Source organism: Phalacrocorax aristotelis, chromosome 21, assembly GCF_949628215.1.
Source record: "Phalacrocorax aristotelis chromosome 21, bGulAri2.1, whole genome shotgun sequence".
NCBI classification, from domain to species: Eukaryota; Metazoa; Chordata; class Aves; order Suliformes; family Phalacrocoracidae; genus Phalacrocorax; species Phalacrocorax aristotelis.
In genome coordinates, this window is record NC_134296.1 from 2,118,970 (window position 1) to 2,146,461 (window position 27,492).

The 27,492-nt window shown below is 54.7% G+C and overlaps 1 protein-coding gene across 1 annotated transcript; it reads left to right on the forward strand.

Moving 5' to 3' along the window:
* The first annotated feature begins 1,580 nt into the window (after window positions 1-1,580).
* On the forward strand, window positions 1,581-27,236 carry ADORA1 (adenosine A1 receptor). Its single transcript, XM_075115685.1, is given in 5 exon segments — window positions 1,581-1,640; window positions 1,642-1,806; window positions 2,188-2,209; window positions 2,212-2,572; window positions 26,273-27,236. Coding segments are annotated over 5 exon segments (1,242 nt in total). The 3' UTR covers window positions 26,907-27,236.
* Window positions 27,237-27,492: the final 256 nt, after the last annotated feature.

Sequence of the window (27,492 nt, forward strand, 5' to 3'; positions counted from 1 at the left end):
GTTTGCAAGGACATTCACCCTGCAAAGCCGGTGGGCGAGGGGTTTTGGGGCTCCCTGGGGATACGCTTTCCACACCCAGTACCATCTCCTCAGCGTACCCACCCCGTACGTTGCCTCTGGGTTTAGGGCTTTAGCCCTATAGCAGGGTAACAGCTTCCTCCCTGCAGTGGAGGATGTCCAATGAGATGTGCTGTGAGATGCTCCATCAAACGCCTCCCATAAATAACATGGTGTTTACGTGAGCCCACCAGCCTCGGTTTGTTTTGTCTCTCTACAGAGCAAACAGATCGTTCAAATCCAAACAAGCTCTCCTCACCCTACTGCTGGCACAGCCCAATGGCCAGAGGTGGCACGTTGCCACAGTCCCCGGGTGGCCCTTGGAGGGGCCACCAGCTGATGGAGAAGTCCAGCGCTGGGTTTGTGGTGTTCCCATCCCCACCTTGGGGTGTGCAGGCTCTGATGGAGGAGAGGGTTGAGCGTCAGCCCCAAGGGGCTGGGACATCTCTTACCAAGGCAGCTCGAAGCAGCACCTCTCAACTCCAGCCCCAAGCCTCACCAGAGGAGGAAGAAAGGCTGGGGACAGGTGCAGATGGGCTTTGGGAGTCTCCTTGCCCCAGATCTGAGGTCATAGCTGGTTCTGGTCTCTGCAGCACTTGGATAAATCAGCCCCGCTCCTGGGGAGTGACGTATGCGGGATGAGCCTTGCAGGTGCCTGATCCCCGCTGGGGGGTGTCCCTGGACGACTCAGCTGGTTTGGCTCCACCAGTCAGGTCGAGCCCCCAGACCCATTCCCCAGACTGCCTCTGCGCTACCCAGCCCGGGGGGGGAAATTCTGGGGGTGGTCATTTTTCCCAAACTTCTGCTAGGACCCTAAATAGTGTCCGGTCCAGCCTCACCACCAGTTTGGGGCCACCATTCCTCCACACGCCTTGCCTGGAAAGGCCCTCCGCCTGCCCCAGCAGCTGTTTTCCACCGACACAGCCCCCTGCGCAAGGAGTGCTGCCAGCCCTGTGCCTTGCCCCCTCCCCAGCATGGGGTGCAGCCCCACCCCAGCACCCATGGGTGCCGTTCAGAGGGTGAAGGGTGCTTTGGGGCTCACTCACATCCCACCCCAGCAGTGATTCTGGGTGAGATGTTATCACCCAGGTGATAGCCCAGGCAAGCACCCCAGGTCTTTGGGCCAGTTCGGGTCTCACTTGGGGTGCCGGCCCCGTCCTGGGGCTGATGCGGGAGCAGCGGCTGCTCCATGCCCGGGTGATGCGCGGGGTCCTCGCTCATCCCCAGCTCAGGCTCCCTCCTTGCTCCCCTCCCCGGGTCCTCTGCTCACACCCGACCTCAAAACTGGTTTTAGTGCTAAAACCGAGACCCGACCCGAGTCGGGAGCTTGGGGCTGGCACCGACTCCGCTGCTCCCCCCGCTGCCGGCTCCCGCCCCGCTCACCCGCCCGGCTCCTGACCCCCCACCCCCGCCCGGCTCCCCCCCCTCCCCCGCCCACCCTCCCTCCCTCGGTTCTTCCCGGGACCGGCGAGCCCCAAATCGGGTCAGTCGCTCTTTAAACGGCTGGAAGGCTGCACCATGTGATGCTCCAGCTCCGGCTGGGAGCTGGCAGAGCCTGCGGGAGCCGAACGGTGCCGGGCACCGGGGACCGAGCCCAGCCCCGCCGGCCGCGCCGAGCCCGGTACCCAGCGCCCCGAGCATCCTCCCGGCCGCCCCCCAGCATGTCCCCCCCGCTCCCCTGCGGGTGAAGAGCTCTTGCTATTTTGGGGCGAGGGCACCCCAAGCCAAGCCCTCGGCTCGCAGGACGAGGTGTGGTGGGTTGGGGACGGGCGGCTGCTGCCGGGGCGCGGTGGGAGGTCGGCGGGAGGAAGCACCCGGGGGCGGGGGCGGGCGGGGGGGGGCGAAGCGGCGGCCCCGAGGGGCTCTGGCAGACGGTCCCGGGGCCGCCCCGGGGGGCGGGGGGCTCCGCCGCTCTCCCCAGGGCTGGCAGGCGGCTCCCGCTCGCCCCGCGGTTGCGAAGCGGGATGGAGGTGGGTGCAGGACGGCCCCGGGGGGGGGCCGCAGCCCAAGGCGACGGCACAGACAGGAGGGTTTTTTTCCCACCCCCCCCACCCCCCCGCACAGGCTCCATCCCGGCTCGCAGCCCAGTTACCGATGCCAGTTGCTAACCGCCTCCCTGCGCGTTTGCAGGTGACCGAGGGACCCCAGCGTGAGCAGGGGGGGACCGGAGCACCATGGCACACCACGTCTCAGCCTTCCAGGCTGCCTACATCTCCATCGAAGTCCTCATCGCTTTGGTGTCTGTGCCGGGGAATATCCTGGTCATTTGGGCTGTGAAGATGAACCAGGCACTGCGGGATGCCACTTTCTGCTTCATCGTCTCGCTGGCAGTGGCCGACGTGGCCGTGGGGGCCCTGGTCATCCCCCTGGCCATTATCATCAACATTGGACCGCAGACGGAGTTTTACAGCTGCCTCATGGTGGCCTGTCCCGTCCTCATCCTCACCGAGAGCTCCATCCTGGCGCTCCTGGCCATTGCTGTGGATCGATACCTGCGGGTGAGGATCCCTGTCAGGTAGGAAAAATGCATTGGGACAGGCTCTGCGATGGCTGCTGTGGGGGTTAAAAGGGAGTGAGGATGCCCCAAACTCTTGGAGAAGCACTGGGATAAATGTCTTCCTCCACACTGCCAGATAGGGCACAACTGGCCACAGCAGCAGCTGGGGCAAGCTGGACTGGGGGAGTCCCAGAGCCTCCGGCAGCTTCGCTTGGAGGTTCAGGAGGGTGCTGGATGTGCAGGCAGGGTAGGGCAGCCCTTCTCAGGGTCCCTGTGGCCAGGACAAAGTGTGTCCCACTGCACATGGGAAAGCATCAGCAGGGTGCTTCAGGGAAAGCAGATGATAGATTTGTCTTCAGCCCAGGTTTTTCCTTGCCATGGGGAGACAAGGAGCCCAGGGGTGACAACCTGCTTGGTCACAGACATGTGGGACACAGCTTTGGGGTTTTGAAGGACCATATGTGTCAGCCTGGCACACCTCATGGGGCAGGCTCACCCAGGAGACACCCCTGGCTATGGGGCTGCCCCACAAATTACTCCTTTCCCTGATTTTCCCCATCTCATCATTTGTATCTGTTGTCAAAGCCAAGCCCATAGCAAGTACCACGGAGTGTAAATGAGGGACACACACCGTATTTCAACACTGCTGCCCCAGGGGGAGATATTTAACAACTTTGTGGCCAGCTCCCTCCCCGCTGGTGCAGTGCTGCAGCCCCTGGGGCTGGGGGGTGCAGCCGCAGGGCCAGGCTGCCACAGTGGGACTAGGGGGTGTCAGCGGGGCTGGAAGGGGTTGTGACACCCGGCGTTGGTGCCACTCAAGTGCAGCCCGCGCGTCCTGGCTCAGCCCCTTGCTGTGCAGACCCGTCGCTGGTTCCCCTTGCTCTGTTCGAGGCCATGCCCAGGCTGCAGACACACCTTTGCCGGGCTTGTCGGCTCTGGGAAGGCTCCCGCTGCTGAGAGGGTTGCTGGGAAACTCAGCCCAGCCAGGATGGCTGAGCACATACTCAGCTCATGTCACCCCATTTGGCTGGAGGGGTTCACAACCCTTCATCAGCACAAAGACCCTCCAAAAGGGACCGAACCCCCTTGCGTCAGGTGCTGCCCAGACCCCAAAAGGTGTAGGAGCCTTCCCGGGGCAGGAATCGCCTTCCCATACAGGGAGACAGAGACAGAGGGACCCTGTACCGGGATCAACTGACTGCTCCGGAGTGCTCGGTGTCCCCAGATCCACTGGGTCAGGCCAGAGATCTGTTGCTCTGGGGACTTTTCCCCCAGCCGTGTCTGGCACAGGCTGCTTAGTGAAGACGTGTAAGGCAGCACGGGGAGGGGGGCACAAGATGAAACTACAGTCCCTGCCACACATGATTTCACAAGATGTTCCCAACTTCCTTCCTAAGTGTGATTTTTTTTCCCAGCCTGAAAATTCCTCGTCTTGCAGCCCATCGGTGTAACCAAAGCGATTCTCACCCTGTCATGGCTCTCAGTGCTTTTTTGGTTCTCCTGCATCCCCGGTGCAGTGGGGATGGGTTCAGGTGTGGGAGTATTGCAGCTTTATACATAGCAACCTTGCCTAGCTCTCGTCAGTCATTTTTCTATCAAACCCAGTCTTTTTCCCTCCCTTGCTGTCTCTGAGCCTTTTTGGGGAGACTTCTGCCCTGAGCCCAGCAGCTTTCCTGGCAGCAATATTAAGTTAGAGCCCCCAGTGCTGCGTATAGTTTGGGTGCGTTTTTTCTCGTGCAATACCGACCCTGAGTTCTGCCATCCCGCTATGTGCCTGGGCACTTAGCAACATGAGATTTTCCTCTGACTTTTTCTAGCCTACTTTAATTTTGAAAGGCTTTGTAGCCTCAACAAGAAGGGTTTGGCTTCGCCAGCTCTCCTGTTTGCTTATCCCTGGATGCTTCCTTCTTTCCTTGGTGTGAATTCCCGGCAGTTGGCAAATGTGGTGATTTTAGGTGATTTTTGTGTCCTAGGCGCAGCAGCAGCAAAACAACATTGTAGAAAACAAATAGGACAGAAAATGCCACTGTATAATAGTCCCTAAATCTGAAATGCCTCAAGTTTCTCCCAACTTGTTGCTAGATGCTAAAAGATGGTACTGAAAACATTTTTACGGTGCTGACAGCTCGAATCGTGGTTTTGTGGTGTCGTTCCACACTGCGATGCCAAACCCACTGGTGTGCAAATTGGTGCTGGGTGCTGAGAGCCAGCAACACCTCGGCAGGACTTGCGTCCCCGGTGAGACACGTGTGGCCACTCGTGCCTGGGAGACCTCAGGGAGAGCTGCTAACATCCCGGGACATCCACAGGCAGCAATGGCATCCAGTCCTGGGCAGCAATGGCATCCCGCAGAGATTTGTATGCAGGTGGGGAGTGATGCGAGGGGATCTTTGCCTCGGCCACATCCCTAGGGCAGCCGGGACATGGAGCAGGGACATCCATTCCGGCATGCGGCCGCCCCACATCAGGCATGGAGGCGACAGGGTCAGCAGACAGCGTGCACACTACAGCCTGCTCCTGTGCCAAAGAATGTCCCCAGATAAGCCTGGCACGGGGTGGATGCTCACCAGCGTGATCCGTACGTGGGCTAGTGTGGCCGAGGGGGTCCTGTGGACCGTCGTGTACGTGGATCCTGTGCATTCCCAGCCCTGCTTTCCACTCACAGGCAACCATGGCTCTGCTGGGGCTTGGGGAGAGGGGGCAGCGGGGAAGGGAAATGCTTTTCATAGAGGCAGCCAACAGGGACTGGGAGGAGCAAGGAGAGAGGCTTCGTGCACCCCCCTCTGTCCTGGTGCTGACCACTCCACAAATGCTAGCTCCACTCCGGGGGTCCCCAGCAAGTCACTACTTACATTTCAGGTTCCATGAAAGGGTGTGCAAGGATTTCCACGTCTCTGTCACATATTGGCCAATTGGGGTGAGAAGCCAACGGGACTGTTGGCTGGGAAGAGTTGTCTGAAGGAGAGGCAAAGTCAGACTTTCCAGGCTTTCTATTTAATTAGGCAGAGCCAGGGCTTGGCAGGGAGGGGAGATCATGGTGTATCGCAGCCAGGCTCCGGCTCCTGCTGCCCATGCACACCCCAGCCTGGGGGCTGCAAGCCTGGGGGAACAACCTACAGGTTTGCTCCTTCTTCCAGCAAACACGTGGACCCACCTGCTGCCCACGTACCGGCTGGAGAGCAAGACCTGGGGGGAGTCTGAGAGCATTGCAGCCCCCAGGGTGGGTGTTTGCTGGCAGCATGTCTTGAGCAAATGGTGCCCTGAGACATTTGTGATGTGTCTCGGGATGGCAGCGGGAGATGCCCAAGTGTCACCTGATGCTCTGTCTCGGGCATCCTCCTCACTGCCATGGATGTGTTTCCCATGGACACAGAAGCACAGAGGAATGTGGGCCACTCGTGCAAGGTGGAGGCAGATTTTGTGGGATGGAGAGGGGTCTTGCACAGTCCTGAGCTGGCACCTCTGCTCTTGGTGGTAAACCCAGTGCACCTCCAGCAGGGTCAGGGGGCTGGGATATCCCACCGAACCCGAAATCTCTGCCCCAACCCCTGGGTAGCTTCCCTCCTGCTGCTGGTGTCTGAATGATGCTGCCTCTTCCCAAGGGGCATTTTCTCAACTATTGAGAGACGCAAGAGCATTGCTCGGGTTGAGCAGGCTGGAGCAGAGGGTACCACATGCCCAGCCTCCACAGGAACTGATCTAAACAGCTGGAAACTGCTTAAAATAGGTTTGCTGCCTTCATGCTGGTGGAAGAGCTTACATCTCCCCTCTTGCATCCTTCCTCCCCCCACAGTGGCAAGGCAGGACCCCCGTCCTGTCATTCCCCAGCCGGGCGCAGCAGGGTCCCCCAGCCCAGCCCAAACTTCCCTCTCACAGCTGCACTTGGGGAAGATGAAACGAGTTCAAAGGGAGGGGAAGGAGCCGGCTGGGGGTGTCCGGCAGGAACCGGCCCCTCGGCATCCCCGCAGTGGCGTTTGGTGGCAGGATGCTGGAGGGATGTTTGCGGGGGGATGTAGCTCCTTTGGCGCCAGCCTCTGCTGGCTCAGGGGCCCCCGTCTCTGCTCTGAGATGCTGCATTGGGCTTTCTGGAGAGGCCCATGGCAGAGGGGGCTGGTGTCCTCGGGACACGTTGAAGCACAGTCCCTTGGCCTGGGATGCTGGATGCACAGATGCAGCCTGGTCCTGTCTTGGTGTGTCCTTGGGGGTCCTCGCCTTGTCCACTTCACATGGACCACCAGCTCTCCCCTCAAACACTTCGAAATATGTGCCAGGAAGATAAAATCTGGAGAAATCTGCTGGTAGCAAGGGCCCTTGTAAGTGAGGTCTCTCACTCCACAGCACGGACCTCCATCCTTTATGCCTGGACCCTGACATTGGGGTGACCCCCAGCCCTGCCCTTCCCACCCTGTGGCATCCCCAGGAGCATCCCGCCAGGGTGAGCTGCATTTTGTGTTGCTGAAGGTTTTGAACACACACATGAGGCTGCAAAGCCATGAAAATTAGACCAAACTGGGCTGGAAATTGCTAGGAAATGGGGGGGCAAGAGGCTGAGGCACAGCAGGGGGAGTGCCCAGGGTAAAGCAGTGTCTGTGGGTGGCTCTGCAGACAGCACTGGCATTCTGCGATGGCTCAGAAGTGCCCTGTCCTGAGCCTTTCGAGATAAAATAGCTCAGGGATGGTAGAAGCATCCCTCAGCCCTGGACTGTAGCACCTTCAAGCCAGGAGGTGCGGATGACTTGCAGGTAGGCTGCGAGCTCTTGGATAGACCCGGTGGTGGAAGGGGGAAGATTTCCCCCTTTGACTCCACTGTTTTTCAGGCTCCTGCCTGAGCTTGAGCTCTTGCTGGGATTGCAGCACTCCTTCCCCTTCTCTCCAGGCCGGCCAAGGGCCACAGGCATGGGGCCAGCTGGGGCTGTGTCACAGGGAAGCCTAGGAAGTCTCATCGCCCTCAGCCAGCTGGGTCATGGAGTAGGGCACGTGACCAAGATGGTTTTCCCCCCTTTGCTACCACTGAGAGTTCATGGAGGGTCTTAGCAGGGGAGCGATGGTCACCCCACTGCCATGGGATGGAGGATGTTGGGATGAGACCCTGCTTTGGCCCAAATTCCCATGCACCAAAGCACCTAAGTGCCCATGGGAAATCTTTCCAGCACTCCCAACATTAAGTGCGAGGAAACCTCCCTGGACACGGGCTCTGAGACCTAGCAGATGTGTCCAGGATGGAGATGCAGAGGTTTTGGACCAGGCTGGGATGCGTGGTGGCCCCAGTGCCTGTGGGAGCTGGTCCCCTGGGGATGGTACCTACTGAAGGGAGGAGGTAGCAAACCACAGAAGGGATTTTTTTCAGGCTGGCATGAGGGTTTCAACCCAGAGCAATGGGATGAAATTAAGAAGAGAAAATATATGTTCCATCTGAGGGCAATTTGCTGGTCAGGTGATGGGTTTCACGTGCCCCCAGGGAGACAAGGATGACTGGAGATGTCTCTAGCCAGCCTGGCCAAAACAGCAGACGATAAGTGAAGGCAATAGCGAGCGATCCTGTCCAGCCAGGCAAGTGAATAAACCAAATGGTGGATCTTCCGAGGTTTATTTTTTAAAGTCAGAGGAAACATTTCAAACGCAGCCAGGTGACTCAGAGCCAGGAGCGTGAGCTCAGAGAGCTGCAGGGGGGCTCTCGTGCCTGGGAACTCATCTAGGTTTCTTTAAACCTCCATTAGTCAAAGAAAAGATGCCGCCCATCCTTACAGGCCCTGCCCCTGCAAAACAGAATGAATTCCCAAGGAAAACACTCCCGGTTTTCCTAAATCAGAGGAATTTTGGGGACTGGTATGTCTTTGCAGCTGCCTCTTTTGTTTCGTCCCTTGCTGCCCTCCACCAGGTATATTTTAGCAAATGAGGGTGATCTATGGAGGCCTTCATTCCCAGGGAACAGGCAGATCTGAACCAAGGATGGAGAATAAAAGGCAGAAATCACAGTCCAGAGACATTTGCTGGAGGCTTTGGGCTGTTTCCAATCTGCAGTTTCCAGCACCCTGCACCAGCTCAGCGTGTGGGTGCTAAATCAGAGCAAGCATTTCACACCAAGCTCCACTTAAACCAGATCTGGGGTACACGGACGAGCTGTGCCGGTCCAGGACCAGGAGCTCAATTCTGGTATCACCGAAATACTCAGGGCCTTGGAAACGCGAAGGGATTTACCAGCGGGTTATATTGGTCTTGAGATCATGGTAAATACCCAGGTGGACTGGTTTTCAGCATGACTCTGTGATCCACGGAGTAATTTTCAGCCAAAAGCATGCTAAGTCAGAGATCAAAGCCACAAGGGCTCTTCCCTCGGTGAGGGAATGTCTGGATTAGGCTCGGTGGGAACATGCACAGCTGCTGCAGTGGCACCATGAGACGTTTTCTGACAGACGCAAAATCAGGTCACTCAAAAAAGCTACAGATGCTGCCATCCTGGACAGAGGGAAGCGACTTGGGCTGTAAGCAGTGTCCCCAGCTCCTGGGCTCTTAGGGAAAATGCTGGGGTTTGCAGGTGTACCACTCCTTGGGATGCAGCGAGAGTCTGATTGTGGGATGCTCCATTCTTGGTAGCACATAGGGAAGGGGAGAAGAGCAGTGAATCCTGTGCAGGGATGCTCCGGACTGGCTGTTATTTGGGATTATTCCCAAATGTCCTGGATTAGAAGGACAAGGGGAGATGCATGACCTCCCGAGACTCTGGATAGGCTTCCTGGGCAGCAGCACCTTGTCTTCTCCCAGCCCTTCTCCGGTATCTCTGAGCGGGGCGAGATGTGGTCCCTGTGCTGGGTAATCTGCACAGGGTATCATTTCGCCCTGACCCCAATAGCTCTGTGTTGGCGTCTGGCCCCTCAGCAGAGCTTCCATCTGCCAGCACTGCATGCAGGGCAATGAATGAAAACCAGCTCCTTGCTGGTGTTTGCCTGCTACACCCCAAAATCATGCTCTGGGAATATTTTCACTGGGTTTTTTTCCCCCATTTCTACTGATTTTCAGGTTAAAGCATTGACAATGCATCACCAGTAAATTTTTGAAGGCATGTTCCCAGCAAGGGCAATAGCACATGTGCAGGCAGAGAAACTGAGGCACACACTGGCACCGTGGCTTGCTCAGGGTGATCCAACCAGGCAGGGATGGAGGCTGGGGCACAGCAGGTATGGAAGATGAGATATGATGGGACAGCCTGGCCTTTCTGTTCACACACTGTGCAGTGATCAGCTGGTCTCGTGCCACGACTGTACTCAGGGCACCCAGCAGCCAGGCTTCTCCCAGCCCATGCCATGGTCATCTGTGCAGGAGCAACTCAACGAAATGGGGTTATCCAGGAGGCCAAACTGTCCTTCTGGGCTGCAGGTCCCTGATCTGCAGAGCCTGGAGTCAAGAGCACCAAAAGTCACTTTTGTCAGCAATGGTCCTAATTAAACGTGACAGCACCTTCATCCACTGAGAGAGTCAAAAGGGGCTGAGACACATCTGTAGGGACAATGCCCATGAATTCATCCTGCTGGGAACACAGACATCAAACTAGGTGGAGATGAGTGGATGGAACCCAGCAAGGCTCTGACACCTCCATAGCAGTGATTCAGGTGTGGTGGGTACCATCAACCCAAGAGGACCTACTCTACAAAGCAGACAGATGGGACACTAGCCAACTTGCATTTCTTCATCCCAATGGCAATATAAACTGACCATGAGGTCCACATCAAACAAAAGGTGAGGAGCACCAACAGCCAGGGCCACCTGGACATGGTGGGATGGACAGGGAGGTGTCTGCAGTGAGTAAGGTGAGGTCCCTCACTGCATGTGAGTGATGGCCCTTTGACCACAGTACAACAGTCTATCAGACTCGTGGTTGAGCAGTAGATCCCCAAAAACACCTGGGAGCACCCAGACAGACTGTCACACTTCCAACAGCACCACTCTGCACTTCAGAGAGGGTTTTCCCTTTTCTGGAGTGACTGGGGTGTTTTCAAGGGCACTGGGTTGGTGGAGGCAATGGTGATGCTCATTGGGGCTTGGTGTCCAGTGCTTTCCAAGAACCCTGTGCAGCTGCTGTCAATAAGACAAGTGAAACACCCTGCAGAAGGAGTCTCTGCCAAAGCAAAAGCTGCTGATTCAGCCTGCCCCGTCCCCACCTGTCCCTGCAGGCAGCGCGTCAGGACTGAGTCAGGACCACAGTGTGTGCTGTCAGCACAGCCATCCGGTGCTGGGGCTGGCTCAGGGCATGCAGGAGCCCTTTGATGGGGGGGTCCTGGGTCTTTCTCCACCCCTCAGATGAAAGAACGTGACTCCATCAATGGGAGGTGTCATCATCACCTGGTCTTTACAGAAACAGCCCCACCTCCGCTCCACACCAGCAAGAGCAGGTGGTAGAGCAGAAATAAGTGACTCACAGGGTCAGGGCTGAGTGTGGAGGCGGGCTCAGGCACTCCTCTTCCATGAAACCAGCATCAACCCCCTCCCCGATGACTGGCTCTGGAGCCACAGGCTGGTCTCCATGTCATTGCCCAGCCCTTGGTACATGCATGTGGCATCTGCCTTTCTCCAGCAGGACATGTGCCATGTGGCCACCAACAGCCAAGCTACCCTCAGCTCCTTTTACACCCCCAGATGCATCAGAGTATGTTTTTCCTAGCCCATTTGTGGTGTAAAAATAAGCTTAACTGTGTCTTAAAAGTGCCAGGCTGAGTCTGTTGACCATAAAGGGGATTTTTGCCATGAGCCTGGATGGGAGACAGCTGGGACAAAGCCCACCAGATTCCGTTTTCAAAGTCTGATTTGGAGGGACCCTCAGACCCACAGGTGCAATTTGCAGTCAGTGAGGCCAGACCGAACAAGTTCTCCTGTATAGGACATCTCAAAGAAGCTTGTACCCAACCACAAGGGACTATTGGACATGGGGATGTGCTCTGACGGGACATGGCAGCCACCCACCTGGGTGGCCTGGGACTTGCAAGTCCCTGGATGTCCAAGGCAGGGCTGGGCAAAGTCTCAGGGACAGGAGCCGTGGAGCCATTGCATCCAAATGGCCATGCTTGAAATCAGCCTGACCACAGGGAGGAATGACTCATCCCAAGGGGTCACAGCTTGAGCCTCGGCATGGAGAGGGGGGCTCGGTGGGACCGGTCGGAGCAGACATGAGGGTGTCAAGAGGGTTCTGAAATTCAGAAAGTTGCCATATTGGTGGGTCTATATTCTGGTATGGAGGCAGTGGGGATAGAAAGGTCACTTCAGCACAAAGAAGGATAGAAAAAAGGGGGAAAACGTGGAGGAGGCACCATGGGGAAATGACCAGGGAGATGAGTTTCTTCATGACGCATGCAGGAGTTATTTCAGAGAGAAAAGAAACTGATAGGGTGGAAGAAAACCTCTGGCTGGAGGAAGGACAGGGAAAAACCCTGTAGGGTCCTGCCCACAGGGGTGTGAGGGAAGCCCAGCCACAGATCATGGGGTCTTGTAGTCCCTGCAGACAACAGGACATGGAGGAGGGAGGAGACCATGCAGGCAAGAGACTTCTGGGAGGGATGGGGAGAACTTGAGAGGCTCATCCCTTTGGAGACAACAGCACCAACTCAGGGCCTGGGGAAACAACAGCCAGCACAGCTCAGCTAATATGAACAGCATTGGTTTATCCTGAAGATAAATCATTGATTGTTCAAAGTGATCATGCCAGATGCAGAAGGGATGGATGCAGGAGCTGAGAACCCAGCGTGCAGGCTGCCAATGGGCTGGGAGAAGCAGTCCCAGGGAACTGGTCCTTTTGGGATACATCTCATCCAAGGTGACCTGAACTTTCAAGCCCATGAAGTGCAAAGCCAGCCGTTCCAGAGGCTGACCAGGCTCCTGGCAGGGAGATGCTTTCTCTGGCAGCACTGATGCCCAGCTGTTGGGGCAGGCACACAGCTCTTGCGCGGGAAGCCCAGTTGTAAGAAAGAGCAATTGATGCTCTCCAAGGCAGCCACAAAAAAATCCCCACAGCCAGCAGGGTGTCCTGCAGAATAGCAATGAGCTGAGCACCCCCTGCTCCACCAGCACCCAGCTCCACTGCCAGGCACGTAGCCGCCTTTCCAACCAGAGGGCACCTGAACAGGCAGGTCTGGGTATTAAGGAGACATCATTGCTGATGCAATCAGCAGGAGAGTATAAAATAACCCCAAGGGGTTGAGAACCTCCTGCCTATAGAGCACAGGCAGCAATTGCTTATGGGCTTAGGGCCAGATGGGTGATGGGGGGCAAATAGGGGAGGAAGGACCGTTTTTGGTGATGTAGGGCAGTGCAAGCAGGGTGAGCCACAGAAAAGTTTTGTGGCATCTGGGTTTGCCCTTCACTGCACTGAGCCTGGTGGGACCCAGCAGCTCCTCCTTACGCCCTAGCCCCATCTCTCGCTGCTTTTTCCATCTTTCTCCCATCCTTTCCTTGCCTGGGCTTTGCCCCCAGCGCTGAGCGGGGGACCACTTTCAGAAGCCTGCACGGTCTTGGGTGGCTTGGTTGGATTTTTGTTAAGGACAAAATTCTCTGCTTACAAAAAGGAGTTGGGGGAGGAAAGAGGATTTGTTCCCCAGCCCCATTCCCTTGTCTTCCTCACCGGCCTCTGCCCATGCTGTCCCTGAGACTGGCCATGGTGCTCTTGCATGCAGACCCTTGGGTACCAGCGATGCCCAAGCAGGACTGCAGGGACACAGAGGCAGGGAGGTGACATCCCCCAGTCCCGGACCCTGACTGGGATGACAATAACACCTTTCCATCACTCCTCAAAGGAGGGCCAGAGCACAGAAAGCCAAGACACTGCTGGTATGGCTGTTCGTCTGCCTTTGCCAGGCCCTTTCTCTCCCTGCATCCAGAGACTGGGATTATTTTTCTTGGTCGCCTTCAAATAAGGGAAGTGCCAGCTCCTGGCACCAGGGATGCTTTCTCATTTAATTTAGTTCATCTTGCTTCACCTGGGCTGTCATAGCCCCCCTCTGTGACTCAGTTTCCCCATCTGTTCACAGAGGGAATGATGCTACGAACTCTCCAAAAGCACCAAGAGGCCGATGCTGAGAAATGCTGTCTCAGACACAGCCATAATTATCACAGTCTTACAGAATAAATTATTTCTCTTTCTTTTCTGCACTGGTAATAGCACTCAGTGACTTAAACCTTGTAACATGCAAAAAAGAAACACTCATTTTTCTCAGCACAAACGGCTCTGTTTGCCTGCAGTACTGAGCAGTCGAGACTGGGAGGGAGCTTAGAGCACAGCCTGCGTCCAGATGGATGTGGCAAAGCCTGTGCAGAGCCAGGTGGACGCCCGTGTGGGTGCAGGCGAGAGGGTTTTATTTTAAGGGAGATCGTTCCCCACATTCAGTGCTGCTGGGCCACTGGTGCTTTATGGGCTCAGAGAGGGCTGTTTGCTCCAAGGGAGCTCAAGGCGCTCCAATACCAGCAGCCATCCCCATCTCGCTCTTACACCCACTCCCACGCTGCTTGCAGCATCACGGTGTGGATGGCCGCCCTCTGTAAGGCCATCCCCTGCCCGAATGCCACAGGTCCAGCCGCAGCAAAGCACCTGGGGGGACCTTCTTGCAGAACTGCTTGTCCCTTGTGTGCCAGGGAAGGGGGAGGCCGGGTCCCTCACAGGCTTCGCAGGGACTGGCACAGTCCTCGTGCTTGGGGAGGGCTCGATCCTGCCTGGCCCATGCATCCTTCGTCTCCACGTCCTGCACCATCCAGGCTGCCCGGGCAGACTCAGGCTGTGTCTGCCCATTGCTCCTTGCCTGGATTTAACTGCCCAAGTAATTAGGAAGATGCGCAGGGTGTAATTTATGCCCAGCTGATGCATTTCGCTGCAATTCCTGGACTTGGATCTCGGCTCTTTCTCTCCACCATCCTGACGGAAATACTGAGCTGCTTTCTTCCAGGCAACAAGGTCAAACAGTTTTCCTCCAAGGGAATAAATAGTTTTTTAAATCTGAAAGAGGAAACAGAGTTAGGTCCAAAACTTCAGGTTTGCTTTGCATTTGCACTTTTTATTTGTTTTCCTGGCAAAAGAACGATTCTCTGCGATGAGAGAACATTTGATTGTGGTGTTAAGTGGAGCCTTCCCTTTCAATTTGGCATTTCATTCGGCTGATCAAGATATATAGATCTGCACTGGACAGATTCATCCCAATGTAAATAACTTAATGGCTTGACACATATATACCCTGATCCTCACTTCTCCTGTTTTTATGGCATTGTGGAGGGGTGAATAACACAGGTTTTACTCAAGCTTTGTGGCAAGTTATGTTTGGACAGAAGTTGGAAGTTAACTATAGCACAAAAACGTATCTCCAAAATTATTTTCATCATATGAAAGTACAAATAGCCAACTCATTAGCAAAAAAATTTAAATTAATCCAACTGCTTTTTGCATTTTAAATTGATCTTTTAATCGGGGGAAATATGCATCGGACAGAAGACGTTGAACTGGTTGGTTTGGGTTACCATGTCCTCTGAGGTTTAGAAACAGTAGATCTCATCAGCACACCTAATTCTCATTTAGACATTGGGTGGAGAAAACAACCTCCATCATTTTGCAAGCTTCCAGCCAATTTTTCAGTCTTGAATGTACTAATCTTCGAACTGGGCTAAGAGCAAGAAGGGAAATGTTCCCTTTGCAGCAACAAATTGTGCTGTGAGGATCCTGGACAGCAATAACAACTTGTAGCCTAACAAACTGAGGAGTTCAGTTGTTGACTGCAAAATCAGGAGTCAAGTTAGCAAGCAGAAATGTAAAACATGAGAAATTAAAAGGCAGCTGATACTAATCTCTTGTTCCAGCTGTAATTTAGGATATGTCTTTTTCTGAAGAGTCCTTCTGCATTGGAGAGATAAAGACTCACCTCAGCCCTGCTTCATGGCTGGGTTAATGCCTCTTAATGGGAGATGCTATCTCCAGTTCCCTGCCTCCCATTTATCCAGGGAGCAGAGCTCGATGTCCTGCTGAATGCAGATGAAATGCCAACAGCAGGTCTCAAGACCCCTCTTATTTCCCTTCTAGCTGGGATCTCTGTTCTGCTCCTGCCTTTTAATGGCTCTTGGCGCTTTCCAGACTCACCTGGCTGAAGGTCTCCTTTGGGTACCAACTTGTCCTTTGATTTAGCAGCATTCGCAGCATGGTGGTGACATGCAGGGAAGGATGGTGGCACTGGGCAGCCTGCCCTGGTGCTGTACAGATGGCACCAGGCGCTTCCTTAGCTGGCATCTTCCCTCTAGCAAGGCCAGTTTTCTGCAAGCCACAGCATTTTGTGGGATGGAATATGAGCCATAGAGGCTCTTAGAGCCCAATCACTCTAGGCATTTTGTATCTGCCGTCTCATTTCAATTTCTCATAGAGCCCACATTTGATAGATCTGGCATTTTAAGTGGCTCTTAGAGCTGCCGTCTTTCTTCATCCTCTCCTCTTCCCCCCTCCCTTCTCCATTTTGGGGGCTGACTTTCAGAGTCCTCATTTCAAAGAGGTTCTTTTGCATAAGGAACAAAAATGTGCAATGCATAGAAAAATGCAAGTACAATACAAATAGTAACTGAAAAAAACACTGCTTTTATCCAGCAAAGTCCTGGATTTACACTGAAAATAGCCAAAGCTGCCTTTTATCCCTTCTCCTTTGTACTACATGAGTACAACGCCCTGACTTCTGTAATCACACAGTGATATGCAGAGACATGCAGGGTCAGCCACTGAGCCAGGCCTGGGCAATCAGCTCCTAGCTAATTGCCATGGCAGGGCGACGGGTGAGAGCCTTTGAGGTGACCAGATCCATGGGGTGATGGTCCAGCGTGGCAAGGGCAGATGACCTGAGACTCCTGGCCAAGCACATTTATCTTCCTACCGCAATGCGGGGTGAGAAACACCTCCAGCACACTGTCCAGAGAGGGATGCACATGGGGTTTGAGCTTCTCCTGAAACCTTCTTGCCCTGCAAAAATTCTCTTCTGCTGGAGGTGGGGTTGCTCCCAGTGTAGAAGGGGCTCAGCCGTGTGATGGGGGTGTGTGGGAGCCGCCGTCAGACTCAGACCCATACTCCTTTCCAAGGAGACGTTCGCACAAAAAATTTCTGGTTTTGACAACAGAAATGTTTAGACACTAAAAAGTGTCCAGCAAATTTATTGCACAGGGGTAGCACTGAAAACAAGTCCATCATGCCCATCCCACTGTCCATCAGCGATGCATCCAGCTTTCATAATTTCATCCCTATCTGTTAGGGACTCGGCTGTTCCTCTGTGCCCTAACTCCCAAAGTCCTGGTGCTATAGAAGAGTCTCAACTTCTGTTTCTTTTTTCTTTTAAAGCAGTACTTCTCATGCTTTGCATTGCAGGGAAAAGCTCAAAAATGTTGCTGCCTGAAACCGGGAGCCAAAAGACAAGAACATCACATGTTTTTCTCCCAGTTCTGAGATCCTACAGCTCGTTTCATGATTTTGCAGCTGTTGCCAATAGTGTTAAATCACTTCCCTCCCACCTACCTCAGGGTCCTGAAGGGAGAAACCAGCAATCCAGGAAAATCCTGGAGTGCTGTGACCACACATGGCAAAGCTGGGAGGGAGCCCTGGAGCTGCCTGGGTGTAAATCTGTGGCTCAGTGTGACTTGTACCCCATTGACCAGGGACACTGGGTGCACCCTCAGGACTGTCACGCAGCAGCAGGGGGGTGATACATCTGGAGCTGGACCACCCCAGTGCAGGCCCTCAGCACCCTTGGATGCACTCGGTGCTGCCCACAGCATCAGGTGGTCTCATGGCTCCCTTTGGGGCATGAAGGGTCTGCCTGGAGTTCAAGGCAACACTCCCCAATAGGCACAAATCAAATTCTCATCTCCATCAGGCGTTGGATGCCCTGGGTGTCCCCAGCTCCCTGCTTGACCCACCACCCACATTTGGGATGAGCGGGCTGAGCACTGGCCGAGTGGTCCTTGCTGAGAATTGCTGCCTACGCAGTGACAGAACACTTGAACGTGTCAGGATCCAGCCACAGGCTGTAAACCCAGCCCAGTCTGAGAACAAGATTAACTGCATGTTAATTTTTCTATCTGCTGCTGGGGTGGATGCTGCTTGAAGGAGGTGAGAAATATTGCCTTTCTCATTGAGCAGCAGTGGTTGACACATGGTCCTTTGCCTTTGGACAACAGCAGTGTGTCCTCCACACCTGGGACAGAATCTGAGGGGGAAGGACGTGTGAGGTCCCCATGCTTCCGTTCTTGCTCCCTGTGATTTCCAGCCCTCCCGTGCTCCCCCTTCCCCTTGCAGCATGGTGTCACAGTGGGAGCCATTGGGATGGCCAAGGGGAAGCCGTCGGCATGGTCCATGGTGGAGCCACTACAGAGGTTACTCGCATCCCACCTCTGAGATGGGGACAACAGGGCAAGTGATCTAAAAGAAGCTCTGCAGTTACTGGAAGCCTGTGGTTTGTTCCCAAAGATGGGTTGTGGTTCCTTGCCAGAGCCCAGGGAGCCCAGCACACAGACATCCCATACGAAGCAGGCTGCAGAGATCCAGCCAGCAGCTACTGCTCTGCCAAGGCCAGGAGCAGCCCCAGGAGCGGGCTGTGACTGCTTGGCAATGAACTAGCTCATCCAGGCTGGTGTGATGTTGTGGCTGCTGCAAACATCGCAGAAACCAGAGGTGTGATAAGTCTCTGGCTCAGCAAGAAAAGGTTGAACTCAGTCCTTTAGCTGGAATCTGAAACATGGCAGGTTTAGACTAAAAAATCAAGTGATAGTGTAGGCATGTGGATGGGTACTGGGGAGCAGGGAAATGAGCCCTTAAGCAGCCTCATGGGGCTGTGGGTGATGCTGCCCCATGGGAGATGCCAAGCTCAAAGTGAGCTGAGCTGCGGTATGTCCCTGGGGGCTTCATCCCACTGGGGCTGTTGGCATCAGGAGAGTGGCAGAGACGGGGGGGATGTGTCTGGCGCCTGGGTCCGTGCGTTGGACTGCTGGAGCTGGAGGAGGACACCTCTTCCCACATGTGTAGCCATCTGCTGGATGGACATCCCTGATGGAGTCTGATGTACTGCCAGTCTGGGGTGAAGATACTCCAGCACACCCTGTAGAAGCACCATTCCCCATTTCCAGGCATTTTAGCCCATAAAGCCCTTTTTCACCTTATTCCCCTGCTTCTTGTGGGGATGTTTTTGTCACTAAGGCTGCTTTCAGATGTACCCACATCCCTCTGCAGTCCCCAGAGGTCTCAGGGCTGCCTCCAAGGTCCCAGGAGATGCATCAGGGCAGGCTGAACCAGCACCAGGGCAGTAGCGTCTCCCCAGGCCCTGTCTGGGGTCCACAAGGCCTGCAAATGATCAAGGCCCCTGCACACCCTGCTCTGATATAGCTCAAAGTGCAAACCCTCCTTTTTCTTGCTGTTTGATGGAGCTGTGGCCAGCTCCAGCTTCACCCACTGCTAAACAAAGCACTCACCGAAGCCCTGGGGATGCTGCATCTCAGTGTGTGGGGACCAGCCAATTTTGGCAGGACGGATTTGTTCTCATAAGCCTCATAATCACCCTCGCCTTTATCCATTAAAGAATTACTGGCTATTAAAAGCAGTTAGAAACATTTGGTGAACTTGCCTTCTGCTTCACCCAGCCATAGCTGCTTGCACTTTGCAGAATAATTCCTATGTAGAGAGCTACCATTTTAGGATGGTAAAACCAAACCCTGGACACAGACTGGACCAGGAGGCACTTCAGTGGAATGCACACAACCCAGTGCACTTATGGATCTGTACACCCCATGCACATGTTTTTGGCCTCTCTCGTGGTGGCTTTGGACCACGTTTGCATTAAGCAGCCTCGTGGTGTGGTGCTGTCTCTGTTTCTGCTGTGGAGGACTCCCAAAGTGTTTTGGGAGCAGAGGTCCTCAAAGAAGAGTGTTGGTCATGCCCAGCTCCTCTCCCTGATGAGCCGGGGGTGCCAAGCTGCTGTAACTCCAGGTTCCCACGCTGAGCTATAGGGCTTAGAAAGGTGCCAGCTGCTTGTAGAGCTGATGCTAAGCAGAGCAGACACCATATGGTGAGAAAATCCTTCTCTGGCTCTTGGCAGGGTGGTCCCAGCCCTGCTCTGCCCCTCTGCAGGGCACTCTCCAGCTGCAGTGGCAGCTGTGACCTCTGAAATCATGGCTCGTTGCATGCAAGGGCCTCACAGCAGCATGGCAGGGAGGCCTGACACCCATTGGGGACGTCCATCCCTGAAACCTCTCACAGACTCCCAGCTTTGGACCCCCTACCCCCACCTCTTCTTGCAGCACACATCTCAGGGAGAACGGAGCATGCTCCTCCTGTGGTCCCAGTGCATCCTCCAGACTGGGGCAGCTGGTCATGATGGGAGCAGGGCAGCCCTGACCTGGGCTGTGAGTCAATGGGTGCCAGAGAGGTTCTAGGTGGAGATTTGGGATGCAGCCCCATCTGCAAGGGTGGTGGATAAAAGGTGTCTGTTCCCATCGGTGCCTCTCCTGCCATGGGAACCCGCTGCAGCCCCACCGAAAGTGTGACCTGTAGGGAGCCCAGCGTTGTCCCCACTCGACTGTCCCCTCCAGCTGAACTCTCATTCACCCTGAGCAAACAGACGTGGGTACACTGTCAGGCAGGGATTTTCCTCCTCAGCTCCTTTTAAATCAGTTCCCCAAGGTCACGCAAGGAGTCTGAGGCCGGGATGGTGGAAACCGCCTTGCCGCAGCCATCTGGCCTGTCCTCTCCCACCATGTCCCCCTGTCCCCTCTTGTCCTGTGGGCCTGCTGGCACTTCTCAGGTTTCTCCCACAGCTCAAATTTCTTGCAGACCAACCAACCAGAGGTGCTGGGAGGGGACAGTGCACAGGGCACCTTGGGTCCTCCCAGTCCCTTTGAGCATTACGAATTGTCTCTGTGTCAGGGCATCACTGTCAGGCTGGAAATACTGTGCTGATGGAGGCTGCTGGGCTATTTTGGTCCAGGACAAGGGCTCCATTACCAATGTGCTTGCTGCAGATGGATGCATTCTTCTCGTTCACCTGAAAGACTTTCCATAGGTTTTGGACCTGGTTTTTATGTCTTTAATTGCCAGCTGGCGTCTGACAAGCAACAACTCTGGGATTTTGGGATCAGAACAATCCCCATGTATCCCAGAGGAGACACCGATAGGGCCAGTCTCCTCCCTTACGAGCATTCATAGGAACAGGCTGTCATGTAGAGCTCCATCCAGCTACCAGCTTTGGCTGGTGTTGGTTGACACTGGTCCCTCCCAAGGCTCACATGGCAACGCACCCACCAGAGGTCACAAAACCACATTTCTTCCAAGGTGGAAAGCCAGAAGCAATGTGACCATGAGAGTAGCATGCTGAAGCGGTGTCAGCATCCCTCTGCCCAGGAGATGTTTTTCTACATCACCTCCACGGCTGTGTCATTGCCACCTGACACCCCCATCCTGGCTGTGAGAGTTGCCAGGACGACGCCGGAGGGTGTGAAATGCCTTCGTGGTGGGAGCCACCTAACAGCTCAAGCGGTGTTTGCAGACAATGTGGGCCCATCACTACAGCTGACTTGCTGCAGTTATTGGATGGATGCTGTCAGGAGTGTGAAGGGCTGGCGTGTGACTCCAAAGAGCTGCAAAGCTCCCAGCTGTCACATAGGAAGGATGTGAGCAAATAGGAGATGCACTTGAATGATGCAAGGGGGACTCTGGTGCTGAGAGACATCTATGTCAATGCTAACAGACCATTTTAGGCATTTCAATATGCCTTCAAATCCTTGATAACCTTCAAGATTTTGAACTTCAGGTTTTTACCTAAATGAAGCCCAACAGAGATCTGAAGGGAAGGAGGAAACCAGCCAAAGCAAGAGACTGAAGAGAAATAAACTTTTCATGTCCAGGGTTAGAGGTGGAAAAGGAGCCACGATCAGGGTTCCTCTGTCACACAGTGTCCCTCCTGCAACACTTCCCACCTTGCGCGGGTGCCCAGGGACCCCTCGTCCCAGCCTGAGCCATGGCTGAGGTTGCCCCTCACAGCACCCAGATGCCACTTCGCACTTCTCAGCTTTGCATTTCTGAGCAGCATTGAACACCAACGTCTGAGTTTTCCCACCCAGCAGCCTCCAGGACACTGAAAGATCTGAAGCAAAGATACAGCCAGGAAAAAGAAGCATCTGAGATCAAAGCACTTTTGTCTAGAGGTTTTCAATTAGATCAGGACATGCTCTGGCTGCTTTTCCTTGCTGTGTTCATAGTGCAGATGAACTTCATGTCAGCTTGGCCTCTTTTTCTCCTACCAACAGGCTCCAGCTTCATTTCATTAGCGATGGCCTGCCTTCTTCAGTGAATTAATTCCCCAGGAATTGCACTGCAATAAACCCTACCACAGCAAGGACCAGCGAAGCCGCATCTTGGGGCTGGCTGGGCAGTTGCAAGTATTTTCTGGACAAAAAGCATAGTCACAGAAATAATAAAAAAAAAGAAAACAACAAACCCAAGTTTTAGTCAAATCGGACCTGGAATCTCTGAAGCTGTTTCAACCATAACAAGAGGAGATGTTTTGTGAGCGTTGGATTTGGACTGACCTGTGGGTTGGAGATCTAGGAAACGAGCCCTCGCCTCTCTCTTGGGGGACAGACCCCAAGACAAAAGTCAAATCAACAGAAACACAATGAAGACACCACTCTCCATTTGTTTTCAGATGTGTTCTGATATGTTAGATAGCCAGGGGGGCTTTGCCCACCCAGCGCTAGACACCTAAAGAACAGATCCTGGGCCAAGCTGGGCTCCCCTGGCTGAAGAGGAGAAGGATGCAGAGGTCTGGCCACATCAAGATGTGGCAGAAGAAATTGAATCTAGTCTGGGAATGACAAGCAAAGGGAAAGGAGGGTGGATAGTGACCTCAGGGTGAGGGCCCAGGGAGCACTTCATGATCTCCTGGAGAAAAGGGGCCTCAGCATCTCCCCCAGTGACACCATCCTCAGCCCAAGAAACTTTGATTGCAACATTTCCTAGAGCACCCCCTCACGAGGCAGCACCTGTCCCTGAAGGAGCCCGCTCCACGTCTCCCTGTTAGCTCTGCACAGCCCCTGGGGACAATTTGTCTGCCTCCGCCTCCAACCATCACGCCTTGCACTTCCTCTGGGGATGCAAACAGCACTCTATCAATAATTGATATTTTGCCTCTTTGCACTATTTTCCAAACCCTCAAAGACATTTTTGTTCCACACCAAACCAAAGCTTCTGCCCATCCCATTTCACCAATGAGGCTGGACAGTCCCTACGCTCCCCCCAGGCTCCTTTCTCCTGGCATTGGTAGGGTGTCCAGGAGGAGCTGGGGCGATACCCATCTCTGTGGGGAAGGGATGGCGCAAAACCTGCCACTGAGGGAGGGCAGGAGGAAAATCTAGCAATTATGTTCCGTTATGTCTAGTCAATTATGGCTCAAAACCCCACAGACAAAGGAAACAAATCTAAATTATATGATGATGGTGGTGACTATTAGGGATGTTTTAGTCACAGCTGTTAATAAAAATAATAATAGTAATAAAATTGCAATGATGCTAGCAATTGTTCCAATGCTGCTGATAATAATAAGATTATTTATTAATTGTGAGCCATTATCAGCATTTTCTAGTGCTTCTGCCTTCCACACCCATCCCAAACTCCAGCCCTATCAAATTAGTGCAAAATGATGTAAATGAGGAAGGCTTTTCTTTATGGCATAACCAAGGAAGAAACACAGGAACAGCAAAGTCTGTCCCTGTCCCCTCTGTTAATGGCCCCCCACCAAACGCCCTGTGCCATGGGGCTGAGCAGATTTCCCTCCTTTAAGTAGGGTTTGAAGCCTTCAGAGCCGCTGAGCCCCATGAGAGCTGTGTGGTCAGACCCTGTGGGGTGGACGGAGGAGGAACTCAGAGTCATTTGTCACCCTCCATGTAGGGCTGACGGGGGACAGTGGGAACCTGTGAGCCCCCGCGGAGCACGTTTCCCTGCTGGGTGCTGCAGCTGCCTTTGGCTTGTTGCCTGAAGGAGCGAAAGGAGCAAAAGCCCCAGCTCCAAATGTTGCTGTTTTCTATGGATTTTTTGGGAGGTGCACGCTTGTAGAGGGATGCGCAGACTGGCTTTGCTCTCAGCTTCCAGCTCCTTCTGCAGTGCCACGCTTAAACCTCACAGTGCAAAGTGAAGCGAGGAGCAGGGAGAGTCAGTCCCGATTCTCGAACTGTTGTGTGTGTCAGGCCAGGCATGTGCAGCAAGGCAGCGGGGGTGGATGTGAGGCAAGGAGGGATGGATGTGGACCGTGGCAGAGAGCTGGGGGCATGGCAAGGAGGGATGGATGCACAGCAAGCTGGGGGCATCCATGTGAGGCAAAGAGGGATGGCTGTGCAGCGAAGAGGAGAGATGGTTGTGTGCTAACGAGGGATGGATGTGTATTAGGAGGGGGTGTATGTGCAGTGAGGGGGACAGCTGTGCAGTGAGGAGGTGGGAGCAATGTGCACTGAAGTGGGGAGGTGGACGAGCAGCCGGCAGCGTGTGGGGCGGTTGCTCTGCTGTGTGTGTGTTATACACTCTGGACCATGCGCGCTTGTGTGCATCCAGGGACCTGAGGTCTGCACGACCTCTGCAGCTGTCCTGATAGCCATCTGCAACAACACGCAATGTTCTGGAGCTGCGGGGGGCCGGGTCTGTCTAGGCTGGGCCCCCTGCAGCCGTTCCCCATCTCTACTTTGGCTGCAAGAGTGAACACTGTGTCCTTTGGTCTGACCCTGGTTCATGACTAACAACGGGGTCTCAGTGCTCACTCTGTCCCTTGTGCTCCCCCAGCCCAGGCATGAGGGGCGGGGGGAGCAGGGGTGGGTGCTCTGGGAGCAGCTCTGTGCCTGGATGCTGGCTGCAAGCCCTGGGAGGGTGTTTGGGGACCGCGGTGGCACCACTGCTGCTCAGCAGCCTTGGCTCTGTGGCAATGGCTGATGCACAACTCTGCAGGGCAGGCAGCACCGGGGATGGCAGCGCATTCAGCAAAATCAGTAGAAGACTCTAGAAGCCCCCAGAGTGGAGAGTTGGGACACAGCTCGCAGGGGTTGCAAAGAGAGAAGGAGCTAGGGCAGGCAGGTTGATGCTGTTATTTCTAGTGCCACACCACCACCACCCCCCCAAGCTGCTCGAGCCTAGGGAGGTGGGAGAGAGTGTCACAGCTGAAAGGGCACATCAGCCCTCCCCGAGGACCTGGTATCAGCGACATGGGGTGCACAGGCCAGCACACAGTGCCATGGGAGCCTCTGGTAACCCTCTGCCACCCGCCACTCCCATGGCCCCCCCTCACCTTTCCCTTCACTTGGCACACAGCGCTCATGCTCTCCCACCACCCTTCATCCTCCCCTTGCCCCAGCTCTCCTTGCCCTGCACCTTTCTCAGGGTCTCCTGCCCTCTCTTCTCCCCACAAGGAATAAATCACCCTCCAGCTCCAGCCTCAGCTCTCAGAGGAAACAGCAGCCCGCATTGCCATGTCCTTCCCACGGGATCTGGCTGCCTCCGGGATGCTGGGAATCTTTTCCCAGACCAGAGGGTGTTCATGCAGGAAAGCTGTTGGGACCAGGGGCTCTGGACCCTCTGGACTCCTGGGGACCAATGTCCCCCCTCCACCCTGTGCCCCTCCATGCTCCCACCCTGACACCTTGCCCATACAATGGGTCTTGAGAAGGGACCTTCAAGGGGGAGGGGAGGGTGGGTTTGGGTCTTTGGATGTATTACAAAGCCCCTGAATGCTCAGTTTTCCACCACAGGTAAAAGCTGCAGACATGCAGCAGGGAGGTCTCTGCATCAGGATGGAAAGCCAGGTTTGCCGGCCACCTCCACATAGTCCCCATGGCTGGATTAACACCAGCATCACTGAAAAAAACCAGCAAACAGTCAGAAAAACTTTCCTTGTTCAACCCCCTCTGGTGGAAAGCAATAACACTTGTGCTGCAAATGTTCTCAGCTGCCAAGAAGCTTTTCTTTGAGGGCCAGGGGGAAAAATCAATCTAGCAGGTTCCACTTCCCACTTAGAGAGCTCTGGAGAGACGAGCCCAGCCCCAGCGTGCTCCCTGGTGGCATCAGGGAGGGAGCAGAGCCCAGCCGGAACACGGCTCTCCTCCTCCTCCGTCCCTTGGCACCAGCCCATTAGGAAAGAGGGTTTTGTCGATCGGCCCAGCACATTAGGAAATGAAACAGGCTGTGCCCAGAAGCTTCCCCAGGGGTCCATTAGCAGCAGTGGATCCTTCCTCCAGCCCAGTGGGTCCCAGAGGATGCTTCTGTTGGCCATTTTGTCCCCTGGCACAGGGGGATTTATCTGCGACTGGGTGCTGGCAGGGCTGGTGCATGGAGGGAGGAGAGGGTGACTTGCTGCTCTGGGTGTAGGGTGCTCAGGGTTGAATACGCAGGCACGCTCCAGACTGCTAATGCATTTCCTGGGGGAAATGCAACCCTATTCCTAATGCGAGCCCAGAATCATGTCTGAGGTCTCTGCCCGTCCCTGGGGCTGGGGGTGGCGGTGGGAGGCAGGGTGAGGTTCCCCACAGCACAAGCAGAGAAACCAGTCCATTAACACAGCTGTCAGGACAAGCCAAGGAAGGGAGTGAGGATCATCATGGTATCTCAGCATGGGCACTGCCACCCCACATGGAGCAGTCTTAACCCCCAGGCAGAGCATCCCACTTGTGTTTAATTCTTTCCTGTGGTTGTTGTCTCTTCCACAGGTATAAGACAGTGGTGACACCCCAGCGGGCAGTGGTGGCCATTGCTTGCTGTTGGATCGTCTCCTTTCTGGTGGGACTCACCCCTATGTTTGGGTGGAACAACCTGAACAAGATGAGGAGGACTCAGGAGCTGAACGCCAGCCACACGGAGTTTGTCATCAAGTGCCAGTTTGAGACGGTCATCAGCATGGAGTACATGGTGTACTTCAACTTCTTCGTTTGGGTCCTGCCTCCCCTCCTGCTGATGCTGCTCATCTACTTGGAAGTCTTCAATCTTATCCGCAAGCAACTCAACAAGAAGGTCTCCTCCAACTCCAACGACCCCCAGAAGTATTATGGGAAGGAGCTGAAGATCGCCAAGTCATTAGCACTGGTTCTCTTCCTCTTTGCACTCAGCTGGCTCCCTCTGCACGTCCTCAACTGCATCACCTTGTTCTGCCCATCCTGTGAGACGCCGCACATCCTCACCTACATCGCCATCTTCCTCACCCATGGCAACTCGGCCATGAACCCCATTGTCTACGCCTTCAGGATCAAGAAGTTCCGGACAGCTTTCCTGCAGATCTGGAACCAGTACTTCTGCTGCAAAACCAACAAAAACGCCAGCACCACGACGGCTGAGCTGGGCAACTAGGAGCTGGGAGAGAGCAGAGAGGCGTCCTCCGTGCCCAGCCCGGTCCCCATGGGCCGCTGTTCCTGCTGCCAGGGGAAGGGCTGGTGAGGACCCGGGAGGTCTGGATTCACCAGCCTTGTGCAATCGAACAGCCGTATCCCCCAGCTGCCCCAGGGGGTTATTTATTCACAAGCATCGTACTGTTTTGATATTGTAGCCTGCACTGTTCCTTTCCTTTTTTTTTCCTGTTTGTTTTTGTTTTTTTTAAGGGTTGCCAAGTATTTAAGGAGAAATTGTACAGACAAAGACGCAGTTTATCTTCATGCAAATAAAGTAAAATGATGAAAACCACGCAGGCGGTCCTCTGCCATTGATGGAGACCTCTGGCTCCTTGGCGTGTGGCAGTCAGTGATGTGGGGCACCTCATACTCTGGCCCCCTTATTCATGGACACATGGGGGTACGTGGGCACTGGGACAAAGGGGTGTCCTGGTGGGAGTGAAGCTGCTGAGAACTAGGGGAGCCCAGGGCAACGTGATTTCTGCAGCTCTGAAGCTGGGAGCTTTCAAGCCTTTTCTTTCCCCTCCATAACCAGGGATAGATGAGCT